We start from the raw sequence: 23,295 nt of genomic DNA on the forward strand, positions 1-23,295 counted from the left end.
GGAGGGATCTGAAATCTTCATCGTAGGTGCATGTCCACTGTGAGAGAGCTAATCTAAAAGAATAATCCAGAAATCACAATGTATGATTTTGTAACGATTTATTTGTGTGATACAGCTACAAATAAGTATTTGAACACCTGTCTATCAGCCAGAATTCTGATACTCAAAGACCTTTTAGTCCGCCTTTAAAAGTCCACCTCCACTCCATGTTTTATCCTGAGTCACATGCATCTGTGTGAGGTCGTTAGCTGCAGAAAGACACCTGTACACCCCATACAATCAGTAAGACTCAAACTTGTAACATGGCCAAGACCAAAGAGCAGTCCAAAAATACCAGAGACAAAATTGTACAATTCCAAATGGCTGGAAAGAGCTACGGAGAAATTGTGAAGCAGCTTGGTGAAAAAAGGTCCACTGTTGGAGCAATCATTAGAAAATGGAAGAAGCTAAACATGACGGTCAATCTCAATCGGAGAGGAGCCCCATGCTAGATATCACCTTGTGGGGTCCCAATGATCCTTAGAAAGGTGAGGAATCAGCCCAGGACTACTTGACAGGACTTGGTAAATGACCTGAATAGAGCTGGGACCACCGTTTCCAAGGTGACTGTTGGTAGTACACTAAGATGTCATGGTGTGAAATCATGCATGCCACGGAAGGTTCCCCTGCTTAAACCAGCACGTCAAGGCCCGTCTTAAGTTTGCCGATGACCATTTGGATGATACAGAGGACTCATGGGAGAATGTTTTGTGATCAGATGAGAACAAAATGCAACTTTTTGGTCATAAATCCACTGTGTTTGGAGAAAGACAAATGATGAGTTCCATCCCAAGAACACCATCCCTACTGTGAGGCATGGGGGTGGTAGCATCATGCTTTGCACATGGGACAGGCCTACTGCACTGTATTAAGGAGAGGATAACCGCGGCCATGTATTGTAAGATTTTGAGGAAGAACCTCTTTCCCTCAGTCAGAGCATTGAAGATGGGTCGTAGCTGGGTCTTTCAACATGACAATGACCCGAACCACACAGCCAGGAAATCCAAGGATTGGCTCCATAAGAAGCTTATCAAGGTTCTGGCGTGGACTAGCCAGTCTCCAGACCTAGACCCAATGGAAAATCTTTGGAGGGAGCTGAAATTCTGTGTTTCTCAGTGACAGCCCAGAAACCTGTTTGATCGAGAGAAGATCGGTGTGGAGGAGTGGGCCAAAATCCCTCCTGCAGTGTGTGCAAACCTGGTGAACAACAAGAGGAAACGTTTGACCTCTGTAATTGCAAACAAAGGCTACTGTACTAAATATTAACATTGGTTTTCATAGGTGTTCAAATACTTATTTGCAGCTGTATCACATGAATAAATCATTAAAAAATCATACATTGTGATTTCTGGATTTTTGTTTTTAGATTATCTCTCTCACAGTGGACATGCACCTAAGATGAAAATTTCAGACCCCTCAATGATTTCTAAGTGGGACAACTTGCAATATAACAGTGTTCAAATACTTATTTTCTTCACTGTATGTCAATACTGTCGTAAAAATAATTTGATTTCAATGGGCTACCACTATTTGCCCTGTCAATAAAGATTACCTTTACTATGAAAGCCTACTTTTTGAAAATAGGACTTTAAGCATGGCTGCTTCAGCATGAACTCAAAGCCTCTACTCGTCTCCTCTGAATGTGAGTCTGTGTGTGTGAGAGGGAGTGGGACGGGACTGTGCAGCCATGTGGCGCAGTGAGAGTGAGAAGGGATAGAAACACAGCGCGAGCAGTTGCTAGTGTGTACAGTTTACAAGTTTAGCAAGGGCGACCAGGGATGAGTAGTGTTTAAGAGAGGACACGTTGATGTTGAGTGCTTAAAGGGTCTAATAAAGCCTTCCGAGGAGAAAACTGGTGCTTTGCACCATCATTGTTCCCCCCACCAAGCTGTCTTCCTTGCGTTTCTTGACCACGGGCAGGCGACTGTTGCAGGAAAGATTAACAAAGTTTCATAATTAAAGATTTAAGTAAATATGTGTACTTTTATGTACAGTATTATGTCTCTTGGCTGGCTTGGGAACGCCTCGGGATCCCTCCGGATGAGCTGGAAGAAGTGGCTGGGGAAAGGGAAGTCTGGGTATCACTGCAGAAGCTACTTCCCCCGCGACCCAACGCGGAAAAGCGATAGATAATGGTAGAGGGGGGCTATAATTCTACAAAATGCCGGGAATGAATTCAAATTAACCACATACCCATAAAAACTACATTTTTCAACATCATTTTTCATTTAGCTTCTCTTGGCTACTGGCATATATGTGAAAAAATATGTGATAGTGGCATTTTTGCCTATCTTTTGTGATAGTCACACAACACTTGGATTTGATCATGGTATGTCCAAAGTTGTTAACAGTATTGAGGATAAGATGGGAATGCAAAACCTATTCAATGGTTTCCTTTCAGACCTGGATATTGACCAAAGAAAATATACAGTCTCCATGACAACTGTCTCCTGGGCACTGAGTCTCTTTGGACCAGACAACATTCAAAAATCATGGAACTAATATAAGGATTTCAAAATCTCCATGCAGCAGAAAGCCAAGCCAACTCATCTATTTCTAATGAAGGATGCCCGTTTTGGTCCGCTTTCAAAATCATGTGCTATAATGTGCCATCACTGGGATGATTTCAGGATCTTCCTGAGTAGCCAGGAGTACATTACCAACAAGCTAGCCTGCCTTGTTCAAGATGTGTTAGCTCTTGAATATGTCGAAGTGGTTATTACTGTTGTTGCTGCCTTTGGCTTGCACCTTGTTGCTCCATTTCATGCATAGACTATTTCAAGCAAAGCAACACATACAAGCCTTGCAGAATTCTTTGCATCACTCCACAGTGATCTCCAGAACACAGAAGTTGATGAACAATTCTTCTGTTTCCAGGAAACTACTTTCAGTTGAATTTCTCATTATCTCTTTGATGCAGTCAAGGCAAACTACAAGCTTGATGTCGTCGAATGGCAACTACACATACCAAAGAATGTGTATCTTTGGCAAACAGAATTCTTCCCAAAATGGCTGATGTCCTTGGCATGCAGAGGAGCAAATGTGATTTTGGAGGATATGAGAAAGAATATCCAGTGTTTGAACAGGCCCAGAATATCAACAAGGCTCCTGTTCACAACTTGCAGTTGGAAAGGCAGTGTGGAGATACAGATCAGCAGCTAAAGAAGAAGCCTCGTTTGGACACTGTATCTCGTGGCAATATAGTAAAGCTGACTCAAGACTTGCGCCAAAAAGATACTTCAAGTGATTTCCGTAAAATGGGCCCAGTGATCAAGATTATGGATACTATTACTGCAGACTGGAACAAACGCCAGCAGGATCTTAGAGCTCCTGGGCTGAGTAAGAAGGAAGCTAACCTGCTGCACATTGAGAACAGAAATCTAAATATTTTGGACAGACTGAAGGACCAAGGCGGACCATTCAGAGCAGCTGAACATGTTGATGAGTACCTTCAGAATACAGCAGATGACCTAAAGACAAAGACCAAGAGAATGAAAGACGAAGTAACATATGCCAGAGATACCTCAGTGTCACTACCCAGAACAAGCCATGTCTTCAGGATGTTCGACACTGAAGGTCGAAAGCAGAAGATGCTTACTCCTGAACAGTTTGGTGACAATCTTAAGGTTCTGTTAGGCAAGACCAAGGACAGATCTACAGTTACACTGTCAGACTTTTGTTTGGCCATGGAGAAACTTCCCTAACACTATATCCAATAGCTGAATGTGAATAGCCTGACATGTGTCAGACATACAAGGATGCATACTGAATATTTCTGCAAAATAAAGATTTTAAGGATATAGTCATGTATTTCATGAAATGAAAGTAACCGGAAGAAGCAAAATCACAGAGAGAAATAACATTTGGATATCTTCTTTACGTACAATAAAGGTTTATTTAAACTCATTCCCGAGTGTTTTTCCTCCAAAAAGGCTTTTATAGCCTCCCCCTAATAATGGATGGATGGATGGATGGATGTGTACTTTTATAATCTTAAGTCTCAAATATGTAAAGTATAAATACTCATTCCATGATTTAATCATTCTGGCACCCAGATACACATACATGAAAATTCCTGGTATGCGTGTCGGGGGGGGGGTTTACTTTGCATTTTTTAACATTACGGAGGGGGTTCTTGGTCCCCATTAACAGCGTAAAATGAGTGATTACTGTAGCTCCCAACGGATTTCAGCATTCCAAAAATACATACAATGTTTAATGAGGGCGACATGTTGACGGAACTGGTGTGATTGTAAGTGCAACTGTTGTTTGTCTCTATGTGCCCTGTGACTGACTGACAACCATTTCAGGGTGTACCCTGCCTCCTCCCTGATGACAGTGGGGATAGGCTGCAGCACTATCCCGGTGAGGATAAGTGGCTCTTGAACATGTACAACTTTTCAAAACTCAGTGGACAATGAACAAACTCAACTGGACATAATTTTTTGTGATAACAGTACACATTGGGTTTGTTTATTTTGCTGAACTTGAAAGTTGTATAGGGTATGTTTCACCTTATTTGAATGTCTTGAAAAACATAATTCGTGTGGCCAGTAGATTGTTTATGATAATTTGTTGCAATAGCACCATGTTTATTTGATTTTTGACGAGTTGTTGCTGTTTGACAGAAAATTGAGATTTAAACATTTTTGTTAAAAGTCAAAGACAGGATTTACCATATTTTGCACCTAAAGATGATACATTTGTGGGAAAATTGATTGGACTTTTAAAGTTGAATTTCTGAAAATCTCATATTTTATTCCATGACTCATCAGTTTCCATGAGCACTGAAATAGGCTACATGAACCTCTTTGTACACCTCTCCAGAAAAAAAGAAACTTAATTTATCAAAGAGCTTGATGGATTTAGCTGGTGGCATATGAACCCATCCATCCATCCATTTTCTTTGCCGTTTATCCCCACAAGGATCATGGGAGTCCTGGAGCCTATCCACGCTGTCAACGGGCAGGAGGCAGGGTAGACTCTGAATTGGTTGCCACCCAATCACACGGCATACGAAGACAAACAACAGTTGCACTCAAATTCCCCCCATGGGCAATTTAAAGTGTCCAATTAATGCACGCTTTTGGAATGTGGGAGGAAACCAGAGTGCCCGGAGAAAACCCACGCATGCACGGGGAACATGCAAACTCCACACAGGTAGGGCCGGGATTGAACCTGGGTCCTCAGAACGCTTCACAGCTGCTCCACTGTGCTGCCAGAAAAAAAATTAATATAAAGAGTTTAGGAAGGTAATCATCTTACAAAAGTAGTATGTGTTTCCTGAAGGAAAAAAAGCATCCCAAATTAAAAGTCCATGTCTGCTCCGTGTGAAATAATTTGTTGAGGAAAATAATAAAAAAAAAACAATTTATAGATTTGATGACATTTATGTTCTGCACAAGTTACATTATTAGAATTCAAATGTTTTTTAGCTTTGTTAACAAGAGATGACCAGAGAGCTGGTGCCACTTGTTTGATGCCCTGATGGAGGAAGCAAGTGTTGGGCTTCCCTCTCACGTCCTTTGGCTTCACCTCCTTCTCTAATGTGCACACTGGAGGATAATTGCACATAGAGGGCATCAGCTGCCTGCAGTACCTGGGATGGACCTGCAGGGAGAAATGAAACAAACAAAAAAAAAGAACAAAAAAGTTGAGCCGAAAAGGTGTGATGTATTTGAGTATCTGAGAAATACAGAGCGGGTTTACCATCTCCTTTACTGCACATATCTAGCGTGTCCATCATGATGCTGCCAAGCTCCCTGTGGGACAACTTCTACAGTGGCAAGAAAATATTCATTTGATAAGTGTCGTAATAATTAATTATTTTTAAAAATATGAATAATGTAATAATTAAAAATAATGTGACTGGTCATTAAAAAAGGTAAGCACAAATAAACATGACATGACAGCAATGGGTTAGGGAGGGGTTACCTTATTGCGTAGTTGCAGAAGTAACATGAGGGCATCTCTGAACTTTCCCTCCATTAAAGACAGCCTCTCTCTTTCCTTCTTTTCAAGACTTGACTTGTCCTCCTCTTGGTCTGGACTCTGAGAAGAGGAATAATTAATAATCAATCATGTTGCCGACAAAGCAATAATAGGACATTTGTGTCAGTCTTTTTGCATGCACAATGCTGTTAATTTACTTGCATGTGTCCATAGGTGCAAACAGGTGTGGGACAACTCACTTATTGCAACAAATAACTTATGTATTACCCCACTTACTGTATATTCTCATTCTTTAGACTCCTATAACTCACTTGGCCTGTCCCACCACAATTCAGTTGTATCGCTGAATTCACGATCCTAGTCTTGCATCCTTTTTCTCCTTTCCTTGTCTTGTCCGATCATGTCCTGTTCTTTCTTCAGAGGGTGTTGCGCTACAATCTCAGGCGCCATCCATATTTAATGTTTCTTTGTTGTAGATATGGAATTATTTATTTTTCTCATTTTGTTTACAGTTAGCACTTTCTATATGTCTTTTTTCGTTTTCCTTCTTTTCTTTTCTCTCTCACTCCACTGGAAATTCTGTCCTGTATGATTGATCAACTCTGATCCTCAATAAAACTTCAATTAAAATACTAAGAAATCAGAAAGGACGCTTAAAAACTCCACTGTGACACACTAAAACTGTTTCAGTAAAAAAGGGGATGCAGAGTTACTATTCTATGTTAACATTACTATTCACCTCAACACACAGCTTGGGCTCTCATACCAGTTCTCTTGAGAGGGGTTGGACTCTGTTCCACTCTGGAGTTGCCCACGGAGAGAGGCGCTGAGAAGGTGTGGGTATACTTATTGCCCCCCGGCTGAGTGGCTGAGCTTCACCCTGGTGGACAAGAAGGTAGTATCCATCAATCTTTGGGTGGTAGACTGGTCCCATTTGTTGTTTATGCTTATGCACCAACAACAGTTCCGAGTCCCACCCGTTTTTGGAGTCCTAAGAGGGAGTGCCGAAGAACACTCCCACTAGGGACTCCATTGTGCTTCAATACACACTTGGGTAATGACAGTGAGACCTGGATTTTTGAGAAACAGCTCCCCCAATGAGACCCTAAGCTGTGTTCTGTTGTTGGACTTCTGTGCTCATCCTGAGTTATCCATGACAAACACCATTTTCAAGCATAAGTGTATCCACATGGCCACTTGGCAGCAGGAAACCCTAGAACACATTTAGATAATGGACTTTGTGGTTGAGTCATCGGAGTTGCGACCACATTTCTTGGACACTCGGAGGAAGGGAGGAGCGGGGCTGTTAACGAATCACCAGCTTGTGGTGAGTTGGCTGCGATGGGGGGGATGCCAGTCTGCATGGCAGGGCCAATCATATGGTGAGGGTGTGCCGGGAACGTCTGGCAGAATCCTGTCAGAAGGAGTTACTACTGCAACCTCCAAAAGAAATTAAGTCAAGGGCACCATATTATCTATTGCCGAGGCAGCAGACCAACAGCCAAAACATGGTCGGTGCCTGCCATGGCAACAATCCCCGAACCCGGAGGTGGACACCAACGGTGAGGGATGCATTCAACCTGAAGAAGAAATCCTATCGGGCATTTTTGGGCTATGGGACTCTTGAGGTAGCTGATGGCTGGCCAAGTGGAATCCCGCTTTGGTGGCGACTGAAACCTCAGCGATGGGAGGAGTTTGGTGAGGCCATGGAGAAAAACTTCCAGATGCCTTCGAGGAAATTCTGGTCCACCATCTGGCGTCTCAGGAAGGGGAAGCAGTGCACCGTCAGCATTGTGTATAGTGAGGATGGGGCACTGGTAACCTCGACTCGGGACATTGTGAGTCGGTGGTGACTAAAGTATAAAGACTTCCTCAGTTCCACCAACATGCCTTTCCATTGGGAAGCAGAGTCTGAGTTCTCTGAGGTCACATGTGCAATCTCTGAGGTTGAGGTCAGGTTTCCTGGACTTGGGAAAGGTGTTTGATCATGTGTCTTGGAGAGTCATGCAGGGGGGAAGTGCTTCAGGAGTATGGGGTACCAAACCCGCTGATACAGGCTGTTCGGTCCTTGTACGACCGGTAGACGAGTTTGCTGGCAGTAAATCTGACTCGTTTCCGATGAGAATTGGATTCCGTCAAGGTGGTTCTTTGTTACCAATTCTGGTCATAATGTTTATGTACAGAATTTCTTGGCACAGCAAAGTCATAGAGGGGGTTCGGTTTGGAGCACTGCATCTCTGCTTTTTGCAGATGGTGTTGTTCTCTGAGCTTCATCAAGCATTATCTACAAATCTCACTGGAGCGGTTCGCAGCTGAGCGTGAACTTGCTGGGATGAGTATCAGATAAGATGTGTAGAGCATCTGATTCGGATGGCTCCCTGACGTCTGCCCGGTGAGGTTTTCCAGGAACATCGCACCAAAAGAATCCCTGGGGACAACCCAGGACTCGCTTCAGAGACTACATCTCTTGTCTGGCTTGGAAACGCCTCAGGATCGCCCCGGAAGAGCTGGATGAAGTGAAGGGAAAGGGAAGTCTTGGCGTCCCTGTTAAACCTACTGCCCCCATGAACCAATCTCAGATAACTCCTCGAAGTCTGTCCAAATCATCAAAGTCTATTTTGACAACTACTGTATAAGACTCAAATACAAGCAAATGACTCAATAGCACCTTTAAGATGACTGGGGTTGGTGTAGTGGTAACTCTTTCAAAAGCGCTTTCAAATACTCCCAAATACTTCATGCCAACTTCCAGGACCATGTTTGATGTTGTAGGTTAAAAAACGTTGGTCCCACTGATATTCTTCCCAAAAAAAGATCACAAATAAAACGCTAGATTAGCCAACTCACAGCACCTCTCTGATCAAAACAATAAAAGACATTTTGTTCAGTTTCTACTTACTTTTGAATGCTTTTTAGGAATTTATTACGTGTGGTGAGTTTTGTTGTAATTGTGTCCAAATTTCAAGAAATGTGCCCGAAGTAACGAGAAAGCTGTTCACATTCACACGGCACAGGATTTATTAAATCTTCTGGAGGGTGTACAAGGAACTGTGTATAAGACAATGTGTGAATGCCCACACAAATAGATTTGGCAAGGTGTGCCTACATTTTAAAGTTTCACCACCCCGAGTGCATATCCGGCAAGAAGGTCCATATATGTCAGATTTAAGCAGATGGGGAAAATCCACACAGACTGAAAGGCACAGAGCTGTGTGTATGGTGTAGTCAGCTCAGGAAATGTGAAATTCTCATCCTTAATCAATTTGCTATGATGATCATCATGTGATCAGTTGATGAATGCTTGACTTGGATGCAAAAAAACTACATGACCGGATTCTCAGATTATAACAATCCCCCCCATACGCAGTTTTTAGGTTACAAACCCTGCAGTGAAATAGTCTGAGCTAGTTTGAGCATAATGACATGAAATCGGGCAGCACAAGAACTCAGAAACGAGTCAATCAAACAGCATAGCTGATCTTCCCAAGACATTTTCACAGAAACTGTGGGGAGCAGGTGGGTGTTGTTTTTTTAAATTAGTTTTCCCTTTCGTTCCAAGAGGTAATTGACATTTTTAATTGGATCAGATAATTGGGATAAACTCCAATACGCCTGCGACCCTCGTCAGGACAAGCAGTAGGGGGAAATGGATGGATGGAAAACAACTGAAGAAAATACAAAAATCATGGTTTCGTTGTCTACTTCCCCCACCTCCGCTTCACAACCTTCTCTGCTTGCGGAGAACACTGGCTTTTGTCGCTTCCAGTTGCGGCATCGCGTGTTGCCCTTTGAATCACTGTCGAGGTGGCAAACGCACAGGTCCCCCTTCGAGAGGAACTGAGGGATCACGTGACTGTGACACCTTTAAAAATAGGCAAAAGGATAGTGGGGTAGTTTTTGCATGTCAAGTTAGAGAAATAACTACGACAGATTTTGTGCATTTTATTGAATGTTCAAAATGAGCAAACCCTTTGGCCCAGTCAAGCGATTGACTTATGTTCTTCTCCACCTCGAAAAGACAACATTGCTCTTCATCGGTCATGCCCTTGTCACCTTCCTCCTCCTCATCAGAGGCAGCTCTTCCCTCCACTGCTCTCTGCAGACAATCAGCATCTGCAGGCAAAAAAAACAGTCACTTTTCGGAGTTGATACCAGTCACACTTTACACCCAACATGTACAAAGATTTGCACTCAAACAATAATGTTTTGATGACAGGTGATCAATTTAATAATCTCAAGCAATCACAGGAGGCTACAAAGGAGCAAATAGGCATTACACCACAAGATTGAAAGCAGAGGGTTTACTTCTTGTCAGTTAAACATTTTACTGATATTTGTGGTAGGGGCTATTGCTGAAAAACTCACATATTCATAGTATTTGTGCTCAGGCTAAAGCCTTGTCCAATTCTAAAGTATTACTTTCGCTCTATGTTCTTGCATCTTGGTGCCAAAGACCTATGGTGAATTGAGTTGAGGAGCATCATGTAGTTCTTTGTAGCCATTTCGTGGCATCTACAGGCAATCGTGAACATTGGGGGGTTAATTGCTCAGCTGGGGTTCGCACTACACATTCAATTCAAACTTACAGAGTACAAATATTTGATTCCATCTTTTTCGAATTGGTCATGGGTGAGCCAAAGTCTACCTCAGCTGACTTTGGGCAAGAAATTTATTTGATTCTTATTTAACATTCACAAGTTCTTTACCTGCTTTACAGTTTCCTCCACTTGTAGAGGAAGTTTCAGGAAGACATACACAGCCGGATCTGAAGAAGGAAAACATACCTCAAATCATAAATAGTATCCATGCTCTTTGACACTGGACACACATTATGTGCATGATGACAATAAATATCATTGCAGATAACATATAGAGCTCGTGCACCTACGTTACCAAAATCTCATGACTGGCCATATTGCCGGTCAAACAAAGCATTGTTCAATGCTAAGTCTGTTGAGATGAAACGAAAATTCGTCTTATAGCACGACGCCCAGAGTTTTGTCCTATACCTTTAAACATTTAGAAGGTGATAATAAACAAAGGTACGTGGAAAAATGAGAGACACTTGGCATAGAGGACCCGTATTTAATGCCGAAGTTAGTGTTTTCGCCGATGACAAATTAGACTGTTAATTCGCTTCCGGTTGTTTTGGACAACTGGATTTATACATGTATTTGGTGAGTAAGTCTTCGAGATTTACACAGAAACGTTTGAAAGGGTATAAAAGTCTGGACACATAGAAATACTTCTTTGAAATAAATCCGACATAGTGGCGGCGCCATCGCCACCTCCTGGAAGCCAACGTGAGGCGGCGGCGACGACATCACCACCTCCTCCTGGACGGGAATGTGAGAAGGCGGCGGCGTTCTCGCCACCTCCTCCTGGACAGCAACGTGAGAAGGCGGCGGCAGCGCCACCTCCTCCTGGACAGCAACGTGAGAAGGCGGCGGCAGCGCCACCATCGCCACCTCCTCCTGGACAGCAACATGAGAAGGCGGCGGCACCATCGCCATCTCCTGGACGGGAACGTATGGGCTTCCCCGTCGGAGTAGGAACGGGGGGCGACTGTGGACCGGTCACCGATCAAGCAGGAGCGTGGAGCGGCCGCGGGCAGGTCGCCACCGGTACTCCTGGGCACGGACGAGAAGCGGCTGCAGAGACGTCCCCACCTCTTGGAAAGCAACGCGAGGCGGCGGCAAATCGGTCTCCACCGCCACTTGAGCTCTGCTCAGAACAGCCAAAACTTCGACGTGGGAATGGCGAGGAGGCGGATCCGTTCCCACTGTCACGTGTGCTTGCAGTGCATTCGTTGAAACAGCAACGAGGGCATGGCGCGGTGGCGGGTCCGTTTCCACGGCGAAGTGAACGAGAGAAGGCAGAGAGTCAGTCGAAACTGACACGTGGGCGTGTCTCGGGAGCGGGTCAGTTCCAACTGCCGTGTGAGCATGAGTCAGAAACGAGTCCGTTAAAACTGCAACGTGGGCGTGTCGAGGTGGCGGATCAGTTCCGACTGCAACGTGCGCTTGGCTTGGTAGTGGATCAGTTCCCACTGCCGCGTGAATCTGCATCAGCAGCGAGTCAGTAGGAGTCGCGACGTCAGCGTAGCTCGGCTGGTTCTTCAATCCTTGCTGAACCTGAGCAGTCAGAGCCGCCAATTCGGCGCTCTGCCACTCTATCTCTGCCTACATTTCGCGGCAGAACACCTCGTGATTTAGCGGCTCCTCCTCCTTCTGGGCTAGAAGCTTCGCCACCAGCTGCGGGTCTGCCAGTTTCACCGTTGCCGGCGAGGAGTGGGAGGACGAGGACGACGTCTTCGTTGCTGCGCCGCGGGAGGCACAAGGGAGCGCCCAGCCTGGACGTCTCCTCTGGCCGCTACGCGGAGGTCCCGGGTAGATGGCCAAGCGGGTTCCCACAAACAGGTTGGTGTACTCGGACCTACCGGGCGAAGACGCTCAGGTGCTGGAAACGCGGGGAGGTGAAGCGAACTGATGAAAGATCGGGCGAAGAGATTCATAAACGAAATAATCAGAGTCGTACTCAGGCAGCCGGTCATACAAATAAAGGTCCTCCTCATAGTCCGAAAAGTCAGAGTCCAGAAGAATATGTGGTGCTGGACGGGTCGTGGTCGGGACGTATTCATAGCTCGCTGGCGGAGCGTATGACACGGAAGCGGAGTACGTTATGGAGCCTACCCGGATCAGACAGGCTTGGTCCTTCGGCCCTCGGTCTACCTTGCGTCGGTCCCGGCGATGCTGGGTCTTTCCTGCTGGGTACTGTTTTGGCCAGATCGTTCTGTCACAACCCATCGGAACGAAGGTAGGACCCAAATGGAGGATTCGGGAGATGCAAGGTAGTTCGGGGAAAAACGTTTATTATAAGAAGGTCGGGGATCGGGCAGGCAGTCAGGTGCAGCAGCGGTAGTTGGGACGTCGGGCGTAGAGGGCAGGTCAGTGGGCAGGCAGGAGTTGGTACACGGGAGAACGAACAAAGCAGGCAGGAGTATCAAGGGAGTCAGGCTTACGGGGTCGGTCGGAGAACAGGCGAAGGTCGGTACACACGGGTTGACGATCAGGGATACTAGAGTGCTGGAACGGGACATGAACCTCAATGATCTGGCGTTGCGCCAGTCGTCATCGTCACCTATATACACAGGGGACAATCAGCCCGAATGAGGCGCAGGTGTGCGCTCCCAATCAGTGCAACCGCGCGGGCACCCGCACAGCCCAGGCTGTAGCGGCAGGATTATGACACCGCTAATATAGCGCCGTGAAAACTGTGATGTCACTTGCACGAGCTCTATATAGGTTTCTGTTGTGTTTTTTTTCCTTATTTTTTTTTCTACACATATGATGATGACGGATGTTTTACATCAGTGGTCCCCAACTACATCTTGGTCACTTCAGCGCCAAAATGTACCCCCACAAACTAGCAAAATTCGAATTTAAAAAAAATCACGTCTTTGGAAAGTTTATTTTCGAAGGGGAAAAGGCTCAGTGAAGAGACAGAAGAGCCTACAATTTCCAAGAAAAGAAAGTTATTAACAACATCAAAGCACACGCCTGAAACTCGTGATGTTTTGAGGAGCTTTGTGAGATGGATGGAAATAAATTATCCACAGGGAAGAGGGAAGAGTGTTTGAATTACAAGAGCCGCTGCAAAGATTTCTCATAGAAAAGAAGTCGCCACTGTCAGCACATGTCAGTGACAAGGGATGGGTCGCAAAACATGCTTACTTGTGTGACATATTCAGCCCGCTGAATGAATCCAATATGTCACTTAAGGGGAAAATGACAACGGTCTTCAAAAAAGTTGGCAGATAAAGTATCTGGAATGCGTAGCGCATGAACACAGGCATATTTGACATGTTTCCAACATTAGCGTGGCTTTTGTGTGAGACTGAGCCTTCATTCTCCCAGCTGGTTCACAATCACATGTCTTTGCTATTAAAAGACTTTGAGCGCTACTTCCCAACCAAAAAGCACCCACGAACTACCAAGGGATGGATCTGTAAACCATTTATCAACAAAGTAGGTGAATTCAGCATGTCTGTGGAACAAGCTCAACTGCTGGAGATCGGAAACGATGGTGGCTTCAAAAGTATTTTTGAGATAACAACTCTTGTCGATGTTCTGGATTAAAGTCGTGGCAGAATACCTGGCGATCGGCACCAAAGCACTGAAAACCCATTTGTCATTTCAAACATCTGTGTGAAGCGGGATTTTCTGGAGTGATAGCAACCAAAACAAAACGACAGAAAGGGACCATCTCATTGCAGAGAAACAAGTTCAAGTGTCAGCGTTATGGTGAGTTAAAATTCTCATGCACTTTAAAACCCCACTGACGCCCCTATATACAATGTAAAATAAATATTGTAATGAATAATACATATAACATTATTCACTTCAATGTCTATACAAAAAATAAATATGAGCAGAGAGTGTCTCATCCATGCGCAAAGTCGGGGAAGTCCCAGTCGACATCCAAGTGGTAGCCATATTGCCTGCAACGTCATCACCAGATGTTACACCGGGACATTCGCCATTGAAAACACACAGTGGCAACTTAATATGAATCACGAATCTTTTCGAAGAAGAGAACACCTCACAATCGAGTGAAGTGACCAGGGCAATATTACCCTATCGTTTTGAGCCATATTTAGATGATATGCAGATCATTTCTAACAACAGACAAAGCCGTGCTCAGCAGACAAGACACTGCCGAAGCCATCCGCAGTGGACGAGGCCCCAACGGGCACATCGACACATTTAGCACCCTTGACTTACGTACGCAGATTTTTCTGTACATTCTGAGAGAATTACGTCCCCCCAACCCCCCACCAACTATTGTATTTTTTAACTAGCTCTATACACATTCACGTCATTTGGAACCCACAAAGCTATCGTCTTTTGCACCTGTGCAATCCATTTCTCACGTCTCTCTCTTTTTTAGAAGTATGAAGAGTAAATCCGTCCTCCCGAGTGTTCGAACAATATCCAGCAATACAACGAGCCGGCATTTTGGCAAACACGAAGAAACAAAGAGCGACCTTCCAGCAGGTAAAATTTCTATAAACACATTTTTTTAGATTATCTCTCTCACAGTGGACATGCACCTATGATGAAAATTTCAGACCCCTCCATGATTTTTAAGTGGGAGATCTTGCAATATAGTAGGGTGTTAAAATACTTATTTTCTTCACTGTACTTATCTTTAGATTATAGAGAAAAAAAAAGTGAAATTTCTGGTTCTTGTTCTTTATTTATTTTTCCACATAGTTCATTATATAGTACACTTAGTTCATTATTATATTATTATTCATGATCCTGTTTATTATATTCGCTTTTCAATACAAACAATATTCAATAAAAATCTTCAGGTTTGGCCTTGGGTCTTGAAAACATTTATACCAGCGGTTTAATTCATCCATCCACCCATCCATCCATCCATAAACCAAGATACTTATCCTCACAAGGGTGACAGACAGCTGGAGTCTATCCCAGCTAATTTACGGCGAAAGGCAGACTACACCCTGAACTGGTCGTCAGTCAGTCGCAGGGCAGATATCGGCACCATCACTGAGTGGGAATCGATCCCACACTGTCTGCACCAAAGTCAGGCGTGTGCACCACTAGACCATCAGTGCCAGTGGTGTCAAACTACTTTCAATTCACTAGCCATATTCACCCCAATTCGATCTCAAGTGGGCCAGACCACAATATTCTTATCTTTAAAATCCATAAATAACATCCATCCATCCATTTTATGAGCTGCTTATCCTCACCAGGGTCACGGGACTGCAGGAGTCAATCCCAGCCGTCTTTGGGCAGGAGGCAGGGGATACCCTGAACTGGTTGCAAGCCAATCGCAGGGGACATAGAGACAGATAAGACTCGCAGTCACAATCACACCTACGGGCAATTTAGTCTCCAATTAATGCATGTTTAGGGGATGTGGGAGGAAACCAAACTGCCCGGAAAAAACCCACGCAGGCACGAGAACATGCAAACACAATACAGAAGGGGCCTGGGATTTGAACCCCAGTCCTCAGAACCATGATGCAGACACTCCAGAGATGCTCCACTGTGCCACTCCCATAAATAATAACTATTCAAATATTCCCCATTGTTTTTGTGCAAATGAGTATAAGCATTTTGGGAAAATATTCACATTTATTCATTATTGTTGCAAATCATGAGCACCCTGAAATTCATCCATTTATTTTTCTGAGCTGCTTGTGCTCATAAATGCCACGGGAGAGCAGGAGCCTATCTCAGCTATCTTTGGACAATAGGCAGGGAACACCATCAACTGGTTGCCAGCCAATCACAGGGCAGACAACCATTCCACTCACCTTCACACCTATGGTCTTCGATTAACGTATCATCCATTTTTGGGGGATGTGGGAAGAATGCCAAGAGAAAATCACACAGATATGAGGAGAACATGCAATGACTTGTAATGACAGGCATTTCAACACCAGGTGGCGCAGTAAGCGCAGTGTCTTGATTTTACGGAGCCATTTCCAGTTATCGCTCTTCTTCTACTGGTTAGATCAGAAGCCATCTACAGCAATGTCAAAGAAAAAAAAAGTCAACAGTGAGTGCCGGGTGTTTTACAAAGAATGGACGTCTAAGTACTTTTTCACTGAAGTCTGGTCCAAGGCTGTATGTCTTATTTGCCAAGAAATTGTTGCAGTTTTAAAGGAGTACAACATCAGGCGTCACTTTACCACCAAGCATGCTATTTACGCCAGCAACATTTCAACACAAGAACGTACGGCTACCGCTGACAGGTTGGTAGCGAGCTTGCAGGCTCAGAAAAACCTTTATTCACCTTTATTTGAGCAACTTCCATCCAAGAAGCACGCGCGAACACAAGTTATTTACTGGCATTCAAACTAGCAAAAGCCAGCAAGCCTTTCTCCGAAGGGGAGTTTCTTAAAGAGTGCATGTTAGAGACAGCAAGTATTTTATGTTCTGAGAGCAAGAACAAATTCGAAAAAAATTAGCTTATCACACAGGTCAGTGACTCGCCGTATTGAAGTAATTGACGAACACTTAACTAGCAAGCTAAACAAAAAAGCGGAGTCATTTACATTATATTCTTTAGCACTGGGCGAAAGCCATGATATAAAGGACACCACTCAGCTTTTAATTTTTATCAGAAGGATTAATGAGAATTTCGAGATAACGGAGGAGTTTCTGGATATGGAATCCGTGAAAGGAAAAATGTGGAGAGGATTTATTTAACAATGTGTCAGCGGTCAAACAGAAGCACAAGTTACCGTGTAGTACGCTTGCCAACGTTACCACCGATGGATCACCAAATATGATGGGAAAAAACGTTGGGATGCTCAAGAGAATTCAGGACAGGGTGAAAGAGGACAACCCTGAGCAGGAGGTAATTTTCCTACACTGCAAAATTCACCAAGAAGCACTGTTTAAATCCGTGTTGCAACTTGACCACGTAGTGAATCCGGATGTGAAACTCATGAACTTTATTCGAGCAAGGGGACTTCACCATCGTCAGTTTATTCATTTTTTTGAAGAAACTGATGCTGATCACACGGACTTACTTTCCCATTCTAATGTCCGCTGGTTAAGTTTGGGAAAAGTATGTCAACGTGTATGGGAGCTCAAACAGGATATTATTTCATTTTTTGAGCTACTTGAGAATACTGACAATTTTCCTGAGCTGAATGACACACATTGGCCATATGCTTTAGCTTTTACTGTGGACATATTGACACACATGAATGAGCTGAATGTGAAGCTACAAGGGAAACACAAGTTTGTTCATGAAATGCAAGCAAACGTCAGAGCCTTCAAAATCAAGCTGGTTTTATTTTTGAAGCAAATGTCAATCAAGTCATTTGCACATTTCCCCACACTGACTACGTTAAAAGAGGCCCCGCGACATGTGAAAAAATATAGGAAAACACTGGATGACTTGCATGAGGTATTCTGCCGTCGGTTTTGTGATTTTGGAAAAATTGACAGGGCACTTCAGCTGGTGTCATGTCCCTTCTCACACGACCCAGAAACGGCGCCACAGGAGTTGCCGTTGGAACTGATTGATCTCCAATGCGACATGGTGTTAAAGGACAGGTTCAACTCCCTGAAACTGGATGAGTTTTATGCTTCATTAAGTGCAGCCAAATTTCCAAACATCCAGAAGATGGCACAGAGGATGCTGGTGTTATTTGGCTCTACATATGTGAGTGAACATACTTTTAGTGTGATTAACACCAACAAAGCACCCAACAGATCCCAGAGGAGTGATGAACACCTGATCTGTTCTGAGAATTGCCACAACAGAAATACCACCAGACTTCGATACACTGGCTAAAATGGATGATCAACAACACTGTTCTCATTAAAAAGTATGTTAATACTTAAATGCTTTTTTTTCCTGTTTATGTTTCATATGTACTGTTATCAAATGCAGTTTTTTATATGTATTGTATCTTGTGCCCATCTGTCAAATTTTAAAAGTCATTGTGGCCCCCAAGCCAAAAAGTTTGCCCATCCCTGATCTATACCCACATTTGCTCAAACCACACATATTTACTGGCACAAGGTAAGAGGTGAGCTCTGACGTGATTTTGGTGAGTTTGATTGGGGCAAAAGTAGAAACATACTGAGGTCCACAGACTGTACTATTTAAGTCACCAGAGCTTATCAGCAGCACATTATTTAATCAGGGTATTTGCTCACATTGAGTGATACCACTCTGGCCAAAACCAGTGAAAATGCTCCACTCATGCACGGATCACTGCGATTACCCATCATCCACATTCACATCCACAAAAAGATGTCTCCATTGAAAATAGCATTGCGCCACATTTAAAGGAAATGATAGGAAACGCTTTGATTGGCAGCGAATGAAGTGGGCTGTGAACACACCCACTGAGGCAGAGTCCAGACACTCTCCAAACTGCCAGGTCAACAAATTTACCAACACTGGTCTAACCTATACCTTGCACACAGCTTCACCACTCACAACACTGGATTTATACTGTTCACAAAAATAGGCCCCTCAGTGTTGCACAGATACCAATTGTGTGTACGTTGCTGCGAAAACAAACATCTACACTCACTAACACAAAAATACCTGTACTGCTGCAGTTCACTCTCCAGCTGGGTGATCCTAGATTGAAGCTGTGGCACAGATTCGGCTTGCTCCTCAATAAGTCGCACCCTCTCGAGGCCCAAGGTCAAGGCCTCCCTGGCCTCCTCCGCTCGTCTCCTGATGAACATGATCACCCATGAATGCATAGTAGTACATCAGTTGATGATTTATGATTGAAACTAAATGTAACCTGATTAGGATGTTCTCCCTCCTGAGTGCAGACTCCACCCCCTGAAGCTTGCTCACTTCCTGGTAAGCCCACTGCAACTCCTGCTCCAGACGTTCATTGAACTTAATGGCCTCCTCCAGTTGTCCATCGCGTGATGAACGGATCAGCTGCAACTCTCTTAAAAGAGGGTCCCTTATGTCCCATCTTCTCCCCAATCTCCTCCCACTATTTCCTCCAACAATATTTAGCTGTCCTTTAATCCGGCGTGTGGGAACCAGTTTGCCTTGTATGAGGGAAATTGAAGTTGTGGGCGATGAAACACTGATGGGAGCTGAGTGTGTGCGGCCCCTCTCTCGCCTCAGAGCCACTTCAAGGGCCAAACAGCGAGCGTCGCTACCCTGCAGCGCTGATCGGAGGTCTTCCACCAGTTCCCTCAGAGCTGCTATCTCTTCTGAGAATGGAAATGATGGAAGGTTTGAAGAGAGAAGGAACACTTCATAAACATATGTTGGTACCAAAAATGATGTTCATGTTCTGCTTTGGTTGGCATTTTCAAATCCAACTGTTGATATATTGCTCCATCAATGAATGATGTAGCTTGAGTAACTCATCACTGTGAAACCACAACTCCAATTAAACAAAGCTAAATGTTCTTGGGATGTCATTTGAACCCATCACACAGTGAATGTGAGGCAGGTATTCATCTCTTTTCTGCAACCTGAAAAAAAATCTTTGGTTTTAAGAAATTTCTTAATGTCTACACTTCAATATGCTTTGAGACTGACATACTGAACACAGTTTCCACAGTGCTGCCTGGACCCCGGAACCAGCCTGTCACATCCTTTTATTTGGCCCTTTAAAGCAAATAAAATGTATCTAACTAATATTTCTTGCAATATATATATATATATATATTATATATATATATATATATATATATATATATATTTTCCTTTTGGCCAAAAAATGAGTACCAAATTTGCAATTAACAGATATTATGCATTTTCTGTAAAAAAAAAAAAATCTTCACAATAAGTAAATGAACAATGAGCTACTTGAAATATTTTTCAAATTAAAAATCTTGTAAACATTAAGTAAAAAAGTAAGTTTCTTTCGGCTTGTCCCGTTAGGAGTCGCCACAGCGTGTCATCTCAGATGAACGCACATATTTGTTTGGCACAATTTCTACGCCGGATGCCCTTCCTGACGCAACCCTTCTCAGTGAGTGGAGGCCCCAGTGGGATACGAGCCCACAACACCCGGATTTCCAATGTATAGGGGTATTTTTGTATGTGCAAACATGACATAAATTTACTGTTTTGTATTTTTCAAATACTGCATATAGGCTTCTGAGAGGAATCATATGTGAAGTGCATGGCGATAAAAATGAGTTTGATACTCTGACCTTATACCGTGACGCTTGCCGGGTGTACCAGTGACAGTAGTTTGTAAGTCTAATTTGATCTTTTGTAATTGCTCTTGTTTTGTTTGCCAGTCAGGAGTAATAAGCATCCAACCGTCCATCCCTTTTCTTTGCCACTTATCCTCACAAGGGTCGCGGGGAGTCCTGGAGCCTGTCCCAGCTGTCAACAGACAGGAGGCGGGGTATACCCTGAACCGGTTGCCAGCCAATCCCAGGGCACATAGAAACAAACAGCCAGACTCACAATCATACCAAGGGGCAATTTAGAGTGTCCAAATAATGTTGCATGTTTTTGGGATGTGGGAGGAAACCAAAGTGCCCGGAAAAAACCCACACTGGCATGGGGAGAGCATGGAAACTCCACACTGAGAACTGTGAGGCCAATGCCTTACCAGCTGCACTACCGTGCCGCAGAATAATGAGTGATTGGAAATACAAAAGTATTACAAACACAAACAACAACTTTGTTTCTGAAGTTAAAAAGATTTGTGTTATAGTGTATGTACTTTGAGGATTTCTTTTTCTGACCACTCTTTACTCAAGTTACCAAAACGGTGTACTATATAATTGAGAGTAATGGTGATGATGATGTTAAGTGCATTCCCGAGTTATATTTGAACTTTTACAGTGCAACTAGCCCTGCTTTATGCAAGTATGTCCTGCAGATGTGCCAGCCTACCCGATGAAGCGTCCTGTGCAGCTGTGGATCTGTTGTGGCCATGTTTCTTCCTTCTGAGACGAGGCCAGCGGAGCCTGATGTGCCTCTCCACCAGCTCCGTCTCCTCGGTGACAGGCAGCCGCCACGCAGGTTCCCCGCCGGCGCCTCTGCGCGCACACCGCACACGAAAGTAGCCGCAGAGACGCGAGTGGAAGTCTTTAAAAGTCATGTGGCAAGGAAGCCCGGAGCAAACGTCTGCGAGCTCTTCGTCCTCTTGCTCGGCTCCCGTACGCCCGCCTCCTTTCGTTGTTGTCTTGCCTTGGTGAGCTTCTCCGGGAACACCCAGGACGGCGCAGAGGGTGCTAAAGTCCTCCGCCGACACTTTATCGTCTCGGCTGGGATAAGCGAGATGGTGGAAGACCTCTTGCAAGTACTGGTCTATTCCGATGGCCAGCACGAGGATTTCGTTGTCCACGCCGGGATCGGGGCTGTGGTGGTGGGCCAGGGCGCTCCGGAGCCACTCGCTCCTCCGCGCTGCTCTTGGCCAAGGCTGGACGTGCTGCAAAGAAAATGCAGTGCGCTCCATAGTCGCGCAGGGAATTTCAGCAAATAAATTGGTGATGCAAAAATATTCCAGTTCCAACCTAGCCGAAGTTCACTCTCGTTGTCTCAAATCTCAATCTGATCCTTCCCAACCACAGAAAACAAAATCAATCCCATTCCACGCTGACTCCACCCTTGAATGCAAATCATCGGACTGCAGAAGGGCTGCCTCTGCCTCTGCCTCTGCACACAAATACTAGAACGACTGTCCTGTTAGTCTTTTTGTTTTTGAACAAGAGTAACTAAAGGACAACTGTGTGTTACCTGTTTACAAAAGTCTACAAATGAACATCTAGTGGTTTATTAGTAACACTAGTAGCACACATTACTCAACTAGTCGGTACTTGTTCTACCAGTCATTTTACTAGTTCACCATCCAATCCATCCATTTTCTGTAATGCTTATCATGACATGGGTCACCGGCATGCTGAAGCCTATTCCAGCTATCTTGGGGTGAGAGGTGGGTTACGCCCTTAACTGGACGTCAGCCGATGGCCTGTCAAGTGCTTATATGTATAGTTAACGTTCTTTTCTGTGTTATGTCAAATTTCGATGACATTGATTTTTTTTTTTTTCAGGTACTCAGGATGCCACATCTGTGGACAAAAAAATGTACTTCTCTGGTAAACTGTCAAGTCTATCTCCACTTTATTCTTGCACTTATATTTGACAGAAGCGCACACATCCAAAATAAATTCCTTCCTGACAGTTTTTTGCCTGGGTGGAGTCAAAGAGAAACCTTGGTTGCCTTCACCAGGTACCCCCCACCCCACTTCAAAGAAAATGTCATTGAACCTTGATTGGAAATACCTCTCTCTACCCTGATCTCAGGATGTGTCATTCCTTTGACAGCCAAAACAAAAAAAAATTCCAGGATACACTCACCTGAGCATGACTAGACTGCACCGTGCAGGTTGGGTCACATGCATTCCAGTTTGTGGAGTAGATTACATTTGTCAGTAAAAATGCAATTAGTTCTGTGTCAAAAAAGAGGATAGAGAGATGAAGTGAAAGAGTCTGAAAAGTATGAAAAGGATGCACGTACTCAGATGTTCCAGAAATCGTGTTCCTAAATTTTTCCAATATTCTGCATAGTGACGAAAGGAAAAGGTGATTCTGAGCAGTCACAAATATAAAAGAAAGTCATTGGGGTGAGGTGGCTATTTTTACGACTTTTAAGTTCAAATAACTATACCTCAGATCTTGTTTAAATACAGCTTAGTTCCAGATGGTCATTACTCAGAGGACTCCTGCAAGCATTCTGGCCAACATGCACATCAAGCTCATCCACTCATCCACTCATCCACCCACCAGGAATAA

At 44.1% G+C, this 23,295-nt stretch overlaps 1 protein-coding gene across 3 annotated transcripts; it reads right to left on the reverse strand.

The window, feature by feature from the left end:
• Positions 1–3,954: 3,954 nt before the first annotated feature.
• Positions 3,955–22,328, reverse strand: si:ch211-112f3.4 (EF-hand and coiled-coil domain-containing protein 1). Of its 3 annotated transcripts, XM_061832351.1 has the most exons (10): positions 21,394–22,328; positions 19,313–19,742; positions 19,105–19,239; positions 10,698–10,756; positions 9,960–10,104; positions 9,703–9,853; positions 6,758–6,871; positions 5,974–6,090; positions 5,749–5,815; positions 3,955–5,649 (listed from the first exon to the last, which is right to left on the reverse strand). In XM_061832351.1, the coding sequence occupies exons 1-10, from the start codon at positions 21,956–21,958 to the stop codon at positions 5,480–5,482; spliced, it is 1,953 nt and encodes a 650-aa protein (XP_061688335.1). In that variant the 5' UTR covers positions 21,959–22,328; the 3' UTR covers positions 3,955–5,479. The 3 variants fall into 3 exon arrangements, with proteins under 3 accessions (XP_061688335.1, XP_061688336.1, XP_061688337.1); XM_061832352.1 differs by lacking the exon at positions 6,758–6,871 and having other exon boundaries at positions 21,394–22,327; XM_061832353.1 differs by lacking the exons at positions 3,955–5,649; positions 5,749–5,815 and having other exon boundaries at positions 5,993–6,090; positions 6,731–6,871; positions 21,394–22,327.
• Positions 22,329–23,295: the final 967 nt, after the last annotated feature.

Source organism: Syngnathoides biaculeatus, chromosome 10, assembly GCF_019802595.1.
Source record: "Syngnathoides biaculeatus isolate LvHL_M chromosome 10, ASM1980259v1, whole genome shotgun sequence".
NCBI lineage: Eukaryota > Metazoa > Chordata > Actinopteri > Syngnathiformes > Syngnathidae > Syngnathoides > Syngnathoides biaculeatus.